Source organism: Astatotilapia calliptera, chromosome 13 (assembly GCF_900246225.1).
Source record: "Astatotilapia calliptera chromosome 13, fAstCal1.2, whole genome shotgun sequence".
Classification (NCBI taxonomy): Eukaryota; Metazoa; Chordata; class Actinopteri; order Cichliformes; family Cichlidae; genus Astatotilapia; species Astatotilapia calliptera.
The window spans coordinates 14,113,032-14,125,571 of record NC_039314.1 but is presented as its reverse complement, the minus strand read 5'-3'; the positions used below and the strand labels follow the sequence as shown (position 1 = coordinate 14,125,571).

Below are 12,540 nucleotides of genomic sequence, written 5' to 3'. Positions count from 1 at the left end.
AATGGTTTGCTGCTGTTGTCGCACCTACGTTGTTGCCCGTGATGTTGGTTTCTCTGTTTTACTGTAGGTCAAACACCCTTAGAAGGGGAGGAAATATACTATTTTACAAACACTGTTGTCCATAATATATAGATAGAGGTTTTATATATATTCTTTAATATCTCTCTTTCTTTCTCTCCCTCACTTTCCTACTGTCTTCTCTTTCCTTTCTTTACTTCCTTTCTTTCTTTCCATCTTCTGCTCGTCAGCAGCAGCAGGGAACGGGAGTGAACTGTGCTACATGCAGCCCACGCAACCGCACTTGATGGTCTTTTCCACCTCCTCGCTGAAGGTGGTCCCATCGCTGCATTCGAAGGTGTATTTCCGACGTTTCATCCTCTGACTGGCGCAGCAGGCCCCTGTGTCGCAGGCTCCAGTGCACTCCACCCAAGAGACCATGCGTGTCGTCTGGCAGATAGCGTATCCCCGCTGGACCTGGTAGAAGTCTCGCACAGGTTCCCCTCTGCACTCAATCTCTAAATAAAAAACAATGGAGAAAAAAGTTTTTAATATGACTTGTTTTAAAGTCTTTTTTTTTCTTTATCACTACAGACTAACATGCACAAAACCCACCTGCATCACAAAGTTCTCCGGTATAGCCACTTTCACAGTGACAGTATGCATCTCCTGTGTCTGAGATCTGGCAGCGACCATGTTTGCAGGACAAGTGACGGCAGGGGTTAAACAGCTCCCCTTGTTGGTTACACAGGGCTCCGCGGTAACCCTCTGCACACTCACAGCGGTATGACTGAGAATCCAGAGGGATGCATTTTCCATGGACACACCTATTTAAGAGGCAATAAACTCAATAAATATAAATATAAAGTTTAAAAACTTGATCCACACTAAGCTATTCCATTTGCTGACATACTTGCTGCCCTGGCAGGGGTTGTTAGCAGGCTGGTCACAGTGCGCCCCGCTCCAGCCTGGCTGGCAGTGGCAAACGGGTCCTTGGACCCCATCAGGTTGGCATATGCCATGTACACAGTAGATCTTCTTGCAGGGCTCGCAGCCCGGTACCACGCCAGGCTTCATCTGGGTCTTGGTGAAGTCCTGAAGCTCGTTGTTTATGTACAGGTTCTGGATACAGCCATGGAAACTGGAGCTATTCTGGATCTGCCAGAGACGGAAAGTGCCCGAGTGCACGTCCACCGGCATGCCTGGAGGAAGGAACGAGAGAAAGGATGGTTATATACAAGGACGTGCATACTGAGTCACACGCACAGACATCTAACACAGGGCTGGTATGAGTGTAATGGAGACTGATATTTTCAAGCATGTGTGTCCCAGCAGTGTGTAAACCACTTCTCAGATTAGTATATACAACTGTTTTTTGTTGGAGTTTTTTAAACTAATTTTGATTTTTTTACATTTGCACTATAAGACACATCATCCTTGAAATGGGGGACAACAAAAGGGAGAGAGGTATGGAAAAAAATGTCTCCTGTAGTTTGTATGAATGAAGAACAGCACTTCACAGCACATCACAGCAGGAAAAACAAACAGCACCAAGTCTGAGCCACTCCTGATCCGATATCAACCCACAAATGGGGGCTGAAATGCAACAAATCTAAGGTGTAACATTAAAGGTTTATTTTTTCAGTTTCAAAGTCTGATTCTATCAAGAGTGGCTAAATTACATGTAAATTATACAAATGAACACCATGTGCACCATGGGGAAAAAATGCATGCAAATACAAAACTAATCTGAAGTCGAGACTGTGTGTGGTAGTTTGATTATGATTCTAACACTAGATGGCGTAGTTCACACACTATAAAAAAGTGCTTGAAGGACGAAGTCTATAGAGAGATGCATTGTGTTTTTACTCTAAATTATGATCTATTATTTTTGAGAATGATGTTCCTTCAGCTGTGTGGTGGTTAACACATTTGCAAGGGAAAGGTTGCGGGTTGTACTTCAGCCTGAAGGGCATCTGGTGTAAGCCTCTGTTAAATGCAGAGCTACCTGGTTCAGAAGAAGCTGAACGTAGCTTTACTTTTGAGAATTGTGTTCTATGAGCTTCCTTTTCATGATTAAAAAAATGTGTGTGTGTGTGTGTTAGTATTCAGGAGGTTTATCTGTATTTTTTCTAGCAAACACAGTCATGACTAAAGGTGGGATGGAGTGGCTAGAGGATAGGGTTGAAGGATTGAGGGAAAGGAGTGATTCGGGTGGTGACAAAGCGAAGGGGGAGGGGTGGTGATTGACAGTAGTGTAGTAGTTAAGAGTGCCTGCAGAGGAGGGAGGTGTGTTCTGGAGAGGGCCCCTACCCCCCACATATAGTGGAGCCTCCCCGTTGATGGGCCGCACTGCCCCAAAGCTGTCCATTGTGGTAGGGAGACCCCCGTCAATGGACAGGTTCACCATCTGGTCAAAGGTCACCAGTTCCACTGTGTGGAACTGACCATCGTTGATAGTCTCAGTACTGGGAAAGGAAAACACAGATTGAAGATATACAGTACAGTCAAAGTGAACACAAAATGCTACGTGCTCATCAGGACTGAGCGAGCAGTGGCACCTTACCTGTATATGGCATGTCCTGGCTGACTGCCGGGGTCATAGCTAACCTTGACATGACCTTGATAGAGCTCCACTGCCATATGGTCATTGTCTCCATTGTACAGCAGGATACCATTGTCCTCCGCTGTTGATACCTACAGAGAGATCATTTTTGGATTGGGTGTTTGAGTTATTCAGGCTTTAGCACAGAAAGGCAGTGGCAGCACACTGAAATGGTAGAAATGACTGCACATACTTGTAGTGTGATGTTAGCTTGAGGCCAGTTCTTAAGGTCAGAGAGCAAGAGGTAGGAGTCTCTGTCGATGAAGTTGACGCTGACCAGCTTCTCACAGCGTGGCCCTCCGAACTCAGGAGGACACTGGCAGAGGGCGCGCCCACCTCGCTCCACACATGGGGCGTTGTTCTGGCAGTCGGCCCGCTCGCACAGTGACAGTAGAGATGGGGGAACCTCGCATAACTGACCGCTAAAGGAAGACAGACAGTGAGGGGATTTTTAGGAGTGTGATCTGATTAAAGCAGAAGAAACTAAGAAGCCAAAAATAATGGCACACTTGTCCTCTCCTCACCTATATCCTTCAGGACAGATGCACGAATATCCATTTAGCTCGTCCACACACTGAGCTCCATTCTGACAGCGATGCTCCTCGCAGTCATTATAATCTACACTGCAGTCATCACCAACATAACCAGGAGAACACACACACCTGCAATGCAAAAATACAAAATATAAATCGTCTATTTCCCAACATACAGCTTCAGAATTGATTGATCTGGTGCTTCTGGGAGTAAAACATACTTGGGTCCAGAGGATGTGATGAGGCAGGTAGACTCGTGTTGGCAGGGGCTCCGACCGGGGGCACACACATCTTCCATTTCTTCACACATTTCACCTGCAAAAAGGCAAAAGTTTTAGAGAAGGTGGTTAACGCAGAGCATAATCATATTTTTCATAGCGTAAAACCTTCTTTTTAACTGATATTTTGTTACTGTGCAGCTGTTTCTTGATCTTAACTATGCTGCATCTACTAACCTGTGTAGTAGGGGGGACAAAAACAGGTGTAGTTGTTGACACCGTCGATGCAGGTTGCTCCGTTCTCGCAGTCGTTGTCATCGCAGTCATCGATATTGGTTTCGCAAGTCGGGCCCTCGAAGCCCAATGAACATGTGCAACTGTAAAAGCAAACAAATCCATCTCATCAAGTTCTGTCTTTGATTAAGATTTCATTCCTTACCTTCACTGATTTCCTCACCTGTACTGTCCCTCTTGATTTGCATCCATTCGGCAGGTTCCTCCATTGGCACATGGGCTGCTCACACAGGCGTTCAGAACCGTCTCGCAGTTCTTTCCCTGAAACAGAGGCCAGACTAAGGGATCTGCCAAAAATGATGCTACTCACGTCGGTAACCTCTCAACTGGTCTTCACAGGTAGGTGGTAGCACTGTGTAGTTACCTTGAATCCCGGAGGACAGCTGCACCTGTAGATCTCCACCAGGTCGCTGTGGCAGATGCCATGGTTCTGGCACGGACTTGACAGACAAGGGTTACACTTGGCCAACACTGCCGTGTCCACATCACCTAGAGGAAATGCCAAAGCTTATATTTCTTTTTTTTTTTTTTTACAGGTACAAGTGACCAATCTAAGATGAAATTCCTGCGCTGAACACAATAACTCACCTGAACATTCAAATTTCTTTGCAGGTGTAGTCAGCAGAAGTTTGCCCTCCATGCCCTGAGGACCAGCACAGCGGGCGATGCCGGGCTCTTTGTATCCAGTCTTGACCCAGTCCGACAGCCAGCGCAGGTGACAGTCACAGTACAGCGGATTGGCACCGATTGCCCTGAAAATTCAGAGATCAGTCATTAGTAATCAGTGATTTAGGCTCTTTCAGTATAAGTCTACCCACTGTAGTGCACTCTGTCACCAGCAGGTGTCTCTACATTCTCATATAAAGTAACACTCACTTAAAAATCAACTTGATGTCCTAGACAAAAAAAAAAAATCAGAGCCTCCCTAAGAATAAAACAGCTCTAAAGTTTAACGCTCAATGCCACTTTGGGCCATGCATTATCAGGAGGAAGGCTGTTCAATTACGGCAAAGGTGTGAACAGAAGGCACTCTTAACTGCTTCTGTCATGGTGGTCAGGAATCAATGGCGCTCTGTCCTCCCACTGGATGCACAAACACTCCTGAATCGATGCTGTTCCATTACTGCGGAACACAGGCTCATCTTTCAGGCCGAGCCAATAGCTGACACCTGACATCTGCTTACATGAAAGCCACTTGACTGTGACTGTGGATCAATGGCTCCCCTCCATCCCTCACTTCGCCCCATTTTCATGAAGCCTCGACTCTTGCTCTGCTCTCCATGAAATGTCTTTGTTTAGTTCTCCCTATGCTTCCTTCTGCCAGAGCTCCAGTGTCAAAACTGGAGGACACCTACAGATTGACAGATCTATCTGTCGTCATCATCTTTTTTTGGCAGCTCCCTTGGGGGTCGCCGCATTTGATGCATCTCACCCTATATCTAGCATCTCACCCTGTCCTCCTCCTCTGTCACATGACCCGTCTGCATGTCCCGCTTCACTACATCCTATCTCCTCCGTGGTCTTCCCCTCCTGCCTGGTAGCTCCATATTCACGATAAGTCTATCTATCTAATAGGCAGATATGTCTACTGATCAGCAACTGTCACGAAATGATGTGACAATTTATGCTGGATGGCAAAAGCCATGCACAGCCAGACGCCCAACTCACACAAAATTGCAGACAAATAAATAAACACTGAAGTCCACAGACCATGAAAGATATGTGTGTGCAAGTCAGTGAATGTTTGTGCTTCAAAGATGTCACACAGGGAGATGAGAGAGCAGAGGGGTCTGTGTGTTGCTTGAACCGCAGGACTGCGGCTGATTAAGGGAGGGCTCGTCTCATGCAGAGCCGACCAAAGAGGACAACAGACAGCCCGCTGTGAGCCACACTCTGGCTGTGTGTGCAGACGGCTCCTGTACCTGACAGTGCCTCTGTGTGTGTGTGTGTATGCATTTTTGTGTGCAGCTACATGTATGTACACTTAACATGGTAAATGCAGATGGTAATGGTTCTGGAAATGGCCATACAGTTGTGTGTTACTACTTACAAATGGGAAAGTGAGGACACGTCATTAAAGATGCCATCGGGAAGCTCTGAGATTTCATTGCCATGAAGAGACCTTAAGGGTGAAGGGGAAGGAGAGGACAAAAAGAGAAAATACATGAAGACATCTGAGCACAGAAAGAAAATCATACTATTAGAACAAAGTTCAAAAGAAGATTTACTGATTGGTCAACTGCCAGAAAATCAACTCGTTTTTGATTTGTTAAAACACACTAGTATTTTTTTTTTTTTTTTAAAAGACAAGTATTTGAATGAACGGTCCCATTTCAGTATTTATAACGGTGCTCCTGTGTCCAAATGGTAAAGCTATATTTTTTTTCAAAGTAAACCAAAGAGTCAGTATATTAATTGTCAGTGCTGGGTTGATTGCTTTCCAACAAACCGAAACCAGAAATATCAGGAACAATGGCGCAATGTTGTCTTGGCATTCTAAATGAGCGGGAGGTGGTTTGTGTTTCTGGTAGAGCCATGTGCAGCTGGCAAAGATACGAGGCTCTGTACGTCTGGAAAAGGCTGGTGTCAAGTTTCTATGCGCGTCTGGCTGGCAGGGCCAACAGGGGTATAGAGTTGGGGGGTTAAAGAGAGCTGTACCACATGCAGGACAGTGTAAGTGTGTGTGTGCAGACAACGAGGAACAATTATGTGCTTGTATATTTGGGCACATGCATTAATATTAATCCTGGTGTGTTTTTGCATTATTTTGAATCTACTGTTATTTTCCTTGTTCTCAGACTGCTACTGCTACCAAGGTTGACAAGCCTACATGGCTTAATGGCTACATGATTGATGGTCATTGTAATCCGTCAGGTCATTACCACCTCTAAACCTCAGCTGACCGCAAGCTAATGTTACCACAGCTCAGTCCACAATAACAGTACATGACACATCTGCTCTCTATGCCTGGATGAAGAGAACTGATGTATAAACAGACTCTGAAAGTAAACTGCCTTCTTTGTTGGACTTGTCAATCACGGTGAAACTGTGGAAGAGTCAGAGGAAAGGATGCGGAGAGGGAAGTTGGTCAGTGTAAGAATACTAAATACTAGAGGAAAAATATACAGTGTAACCTGCCTGAGACAACACGCTAATTGGCCTGTGTGCCATGGAGAATGCTTATTAGTGTAGAGCGCGTAGGTGGGTTGTGGTAGTTGGAGGATACCGAGGGCGTAAAGCCAGCAGCAGTGTGCCAGTCAGGAAAAGATCTCATGGGAAAAAAGGAGCCATGGAGTCTCCAGGAAGAAACTTGATCTGCGCTCCTGCTAACATTCTCTCTTTTTGACTTTTCTTTGCTACGGCTGTATATCATTCTGTCAATTCACGTTGCTTATGCCAGCTTATCTGCAGCCCGATTCCCAGAATGAAACCGATTGACAATTCGATGGCTTATGTCTACACAGAGTGTGGGAAGTCTGGTTCTGTGAGCCACATGTCTGTTTTGTTTTTGTTGAAAGCTTTACATTCATTGTTTTTTTCCCTTCTCTTTTCTTTCATATCACATTAATTTCTTACAGGTTGCTGCTCAAACCCCTGCGGGCCACACCCTGGCGCTGTCTCAGCTCACTCACCTCACACCTAATACTCAGCAGGCCAATTAGAAGCGTATTAATCTGCAGCTTAAACCACAACCACCATACAAACACACACACACACACACATGCGTGCACACTCACACAGTGCCGCTTGCAATCACACCACATCCATGCCAGCCTCAGACCCCTGGTTTGTTTGAAGAAGTGAGCGTTAATGATTCTTCTCCTCTTTTACTGCTGTGTAAAGCCAAAGGTGCAGCTTTATAAAGGCTCTGGCACCTCGGCGTGCGCGACTGCACATGAGCGCGGCGCTTTTGGCATCTCATTGTGGTTTCCATGAAGCTTCCAACTTTGAACTCTGAACTTTTTGTGGAGTCTGAAAGTTTAAACTATTAAACTGAGCTCATTGTCGCTCGAGATTTGCTGCACCCCCCACTGTATTTCTAAGCAAAGAAAGAAATGCCACAGCTCCAATTGACATTTAATGGGAGGCTTATGATTGATCACACGGGCAGTAAAGACATCAAAGTTTTCTGCTTCACTTGGACTGCCGTCTGAGTAAGACAATAAGGTAGCCCAGACAGTCTGTGTGTATATATGTGTGTTATTGTATATAGTTCTGAGCCTGTGTGGTGTGTGTGTACGTGTTGGTGGCACTGAGGGAGGGCCTCACATGGCGTCTAGCATACTTGTTCAGGGGAATTTCAGAAGTAAAGGTGGCGTGAGTGAGTAACAGCAGAAATAACGGACACACAGCTTCATTAGAGATCAAAGCTCTACGCCTGGCGTAGCGACGGCGGCATCAGCTAATGATGGCCGAGCTTCACTCTCATTCTACACTAAAAGGGCTCTTACGCTTTGTGTCTCGTAATGATCGGGGGCTTTAGTCGAATCCCACCGTAAAAAGAGGCTTTGTTGAAGCTTTGTTGTCACTAATAAAAAGTGTGCCTGCTATGAGCACACATGGAAAGCTGATAACTGCACTCCCACACACATACTAACAGGCACCAAGCCAGTAGATGACAAACATTTAGACTATGCATATACGGGCATCAGTGCGCACACAGACACACACACGCAGACACACAAATAGACATTGGCGTGCGCGCATAATCTCATAAGGAGTGCTGCTGGGCCTGGTCTCAGTTTCTCCTGTTGCAAAAGTAAACTGTACATTCGAGTTAAAGCTTGAGGCTTGGAGCTGCTGTGCGCTTCCAAAGACTGGTTTCATTTCGTCATCTATCTGTCGAATGCATTTACGATCTACATCTCAGTTATTTAGCAGACGAATTCATCCGCAGGGAGCCCATGGTCACTGAGAGTGCACAATCAAAGACTTCATAACTTCATAAAAGCCCACAGGCAAAGTCAAAACCATTACAGCTAGCGGGGCAAACATTCTCCGGCAATCAGAGTCAGGGTGATTTTGTACAGTGGGATGTGGGAGCATGTGTTTGGCCCTGATGGTGCAGCAGTGATGAGCTCGGGGCACTTGGAGGTGAACAAGCAGACTGGGCAGAAGTCTGAAGAGGAGGTGGTTAGGAGTGGGAGCTGGAATAACACTGCTATTTCCCCCCACAGCTGCCATCTAAACAGAGAAAATAGGTCGGAGTTTATGTGTGTGTCTGTGTGTGTATTCATAAGCTGTCATAACTGTTTAGACTGTGTTTCATTCCTCTGGAGTCAATCAAACATTCTCAGCATCTGCTTGCACCATCTCTGTAGTCAGTGCAGGCTGTAAAAATATCCTCCTTAATAACTCATTTAGCCTGAAAGTAAGTCCTGTCTTGTTTTAGAACACTTCTGTCAAAATGACTTCAAATGTTCTCAGTGAGCAGAATGAACACTGTCCTGAAATGATGTGACACCAAAGAAACATTTGATTTTTCATGAAGAAAAAAGTGAAACACTCTCATAGCACAGGCAGTATACATTCTGTATTTGAAAAAAAAAGCACATATATAACACAAATAGTACCTGCATGCAATTCATCTGAAATATGAAAATGAACTCACAGCAGTCGAAGTGAGTGCAGTCCACTGAAAGCCATTTTGGGGATACAGCGCAGCGAGTTATAGCTCAGAATTCTGCAAAGTAAGATCGTCACAAGTGTCACATTTAGGTAGAATTAAAACAAAACTTTTCTAGTTGCAGATAAATTAAAATGACAGTCAAGGCTGGTTAAGACTTACAGAGTGGTAAGCTGACTCATGTTAGCGAAGGATGAGTTGGTCAGAGAGTTTATCTTGTTGTTGCTCAGGTCTCTGAAACGTAAAAAAGGAATCATTCACTGTACTGATCAACACCAGGGGTGTCAAACATAAGGTCCGGAGGCCAGAATTGGCCCGGCAAAGACTCCAATCTGGCCCACTGGATGACTTAGGAACAAGAATTTTGGCATGAATTTTGGACTGTAAGAACCGATAAAGACCCCCCCCCCCCCCCCCCCCACACACACACACACACACACACACACACCTTTTTATACTACACCAAAGTAATTAAGCAATAGATAATCAATTAAATGACAGTAAAGGTCTTTCTTTCTGTGAAAAAAGACATAATAAACTGGATATTTTCTGTGAATTAACAAGAACTTTCTGTTTTATAATTACACAACAGTCTAGGCAACGAGCTACCAGATCTTTTGCTGTAATTTTATAAAGCTGTTTCTTAGACTTTAGGCTCAAAGAATCATTCTTAAGCAACATTTCTTTGTGTTGTAGAAAAACTGACATACTTGAAATTGCACTTCATTTTATTGCATTAATATATCTCAGGGATTAAATGTGCAGGTAAACACAAAGGCTTAACATCAAAGTGAGCTGTATGTGGCCCACGGTGTAATATAAGTTTGACATCCTGGATATAGACCTTGTAATTGAAGATGTACACAGACAAAAAACTTACACCAGCTGTAGGTATTTGAAGGCAGACAGTTCCTTTGGAACAACACTGAACTGGTTTCCATCTAGATACCTGGACAGACAGACACAAATAGGTTTGTAATGAACCAGCAGGCGCTATCATTGAAAGATAGAACAGCTACAGCAGACTGAAAATATTTACCAGCACTGTTTCTTAATGTATTTTCAATCTAAGATTCAACTGATCCACTCATGGCTCTGGTAACCAGTTGGCTACCAGTTGGCTACCAGAATATTGGGATAGTGAAAAAATGAATAAAAGAGAAATCATTATCAGTAGCTGATGATTACTGTGCAATCCCTGTTTTACTCTTCTACACACTATTTAACTGCATCACAGCCTGCTCAAACAGGATTGTTAAAAAAAGTTAGAACTTCAGTCAGTCTACAAATGAAAACCAGAAAGCTTCTGGTGTCAGATTCTGCATATTCATGTATGGATATCTGCTTACAAGATTTTAAAACAATGTTGCTTGTCAAGACTAGAAGTCAAGCATAGCAAGCATTCCACAGTCATGCTGTTTAAGTACGGTAGTCCCATTTCACACAGATACTGGGCTAAGAATCACTTCTACTGTGAAAGAGTGACTAAGAAAAGAAGACAAATGTGTTACTCTCAGTGAATTTGCTTTTTTCTGATTTTCCAGTTTAACAACAATTCCTAAATGTGACCCAGCACTTTTAAAGTGATGTACAAACCCTTGTGTTTATGTGGGCTATGCAAGTGAGTGATGTATACAAGGCACACAACCACCCTCCTGATTACCAATACAAAGTCCTACTAGTGGTGTGTCACTTTGATAAATGGCTGATTTAGGGCCTGGTCCTTCTGAGCAGAGCTGCAGGCTCCTGCTATTGTTCTTGACTGTACACAGGGTGGGACGCACAAGGTGCGTGGGTGCGGGGAGGTGGGTAGTTAGGAGGCCTTTGGGTTCAGTGGTAATGATAGGTAATGACGGTGCTGAGGACACTTGGGATAATGATGGAGTAGCAAACTCTCCAGATGACAAGATGAAAGCCCAGAACAGAGGGGTACACCTGGTCACACCTGCTGGGACAATGACAGGCCTTAAGGCTCGCACAGCGTGTGTGTGTGTGTGTGTGTGTGTGTGTGTGTGTGTGTGCCTGAGTTGGTCTGAACCACTTTAAGCATTATTGGAAAGTTCCAGACCTATTCCATTTCCTCCCCTTTCCATTGAAAACTGCTCATTAAAATGTCCTGTTGCTCCCCTATGCTCCTGTGGACAGGCTTTTGGCCCTCACACAAATATTCACGCACACACACAAACACACACACTAATCCTTGGCTCTGAGTGTGAGAGTGACATCAGTGCTAGCCCTGAAGGCTGTGAGGAACATAGAAGAAGAATGTCTGAGAGAATAACTACAGGGTTTATTGACTCCTTTCCTATTCCCTAAGTGACGCGATGTGTTTTCTTTGCCCCTGCTGTTAACACTTATCTTTTTTAGAGGCTCATAAAGTCCACTTTACGTTTTTTTTAATGATCTTCCTTGCTTTTAAGGAAAGATGAGGTGAAAATAATACCTGATAAATATAAATGCAATTGGAGCAATTAATTCCAAAGAACTCACAGTTCTGTCACATTCCTGGGGATGCCTTTGGGCAGTGTGTGAAGGTGCTTGTTACTGCAGCGCACCACGGTCTCTAAGCATGTACATTCACTGGGACACTGGGGCCGAGGCACACAGCTTGTCTCCTCTTGGCCTGGGATAAAAGAAGAGAGATATGAGAGAGGAAGACAAAGAAAACATGACCATGAGGGCAGATGTAAATGGAAACAAGCCAAAAAAATAGCTGTTTTTTCTGACCAAAAAACCCCCAAACTTTAGATAGAGTAAAAATAGAAAGCAAACCGAAAGACAGCACAGCATCACAATAAATTAAACCTGACAAGGCATTGAGAAAATAAAGAAGGAAGAAGTAAAAGATGTGAAAAGCACAAAAACAAAAATTAAAGGACAGAAAGAGAAAGGAGACTCGCTAATGTAGTATTGACCAGCAAAGGCAAAGAATGGAAGCTGCCTAAAGCCTGAAGACAGGTCTAACAATCATTCAGGTGCAAACAGGGTGACTGATCAATAAGGCAAACAGCTCAATAGCTCCACTCAGCATTTCATTGATCAGCAGCTTAGGAACTGCTGAGTATCAATCTATTCAGTAAACAAAAGACTCACACAGCAGTGGCCATTATTTGAGATTATCTCAGAAACTTTAAACAGCTCGTCTTTATAACATACTATGGGTTAAAATCTTCATCAGTCACACCCAGGTTAGTTTCAAACACAGAGAAGGATTAACATATCCTATTTAAGATGCTTTTCTCTTTTCAAGGAGGGAAAAAAACTCCA

The 12,540-nt window shown here is 44.1% G+C and overlaps 1 protein-coding gene across 5 annotated transcripts in view; it reads right to left on the bottom strand.

The window, feature by feature from the left end:
* Positions 1 to 209: 209 nt before the first annotated feature.
* Positions 210 to 12,540, bottom strand: part of slit1a (slit homolog 1a (Drosophila)) — an 84,159-nt gene continuing 71,828 nt past the window's right edge. For 3 of the 5 annotated variants that reach the window (XM_026189268.1, XM_026189269.1, XM_026189272.1), the window contains 17 exons: positions 11,764 to 11,896; positions 10,154 to 10,222; positions 9,436 to 9,507; positions 9,259 to 9,330; positions 5,698 to 5,769; positions 4,236 to 4,399; positions 4,012 to 4,136; positions 3,811 to 3,908; positions 3,591 to 3,730; positions 3,357 to 3,450; positions 3,127 to 3,264; positions 2,796 to 3,024; positions 2,564 to 2,694; positions 2,272 to 2,465; positions 911 to 1,199; positions 613 to 824; positions 210 to 515 (listed from right to left, as the gene is read on the bottom strand). In XM_026189268.1, the coding sequence (XP_026045053.1) occupies positions 277 to 515; positions 613 to 824; positions 911 to 1,199; positions 2,272 to 2,465; positions 2,564 to 2,694; positions 2,796 to 3,024; positions 3,127 to 3,264; positions 3,357 to 3,450; positions 3,591 to 3,730; positions 3,811 to 3,908; positions 4,012 to 4,136; positions 4,236 to 4,399; positions 5,698 to 5,769; positions 9,259 to 9,330; positions 9,436 to 9,507; positions 10,154 to 10,222; positions 11,764 to 11,896 (2,471 nt within the window). In that variant the 3' untranslated portion in view covers positions 210 to 276. The remainder of the gene's footprint in view (positions 516 to 612; positions 825 to 910; positions 1,200 to 2,271; positions 2,466 to 2,563; positions 2,695 to 2,795; positions 3,025 to 3,126; positions 3,265 to 3,356; positions 3,451 to 3,590; positions 3,731 to 3,810; positions 3,909 to 4,011; positions 4,137 to 4,235; positions 4,400 to 5,697; positions 5,770 to 9,258; positions 9,331 to 9,435; positions 9,508 to 10,153; positions 10,223 to 11,763; positions 11,897 to 12,540) is intronic. The other 2 variants (XM_026189270.1, XM_026189271.1) reach the window with 1 other exon arrangement.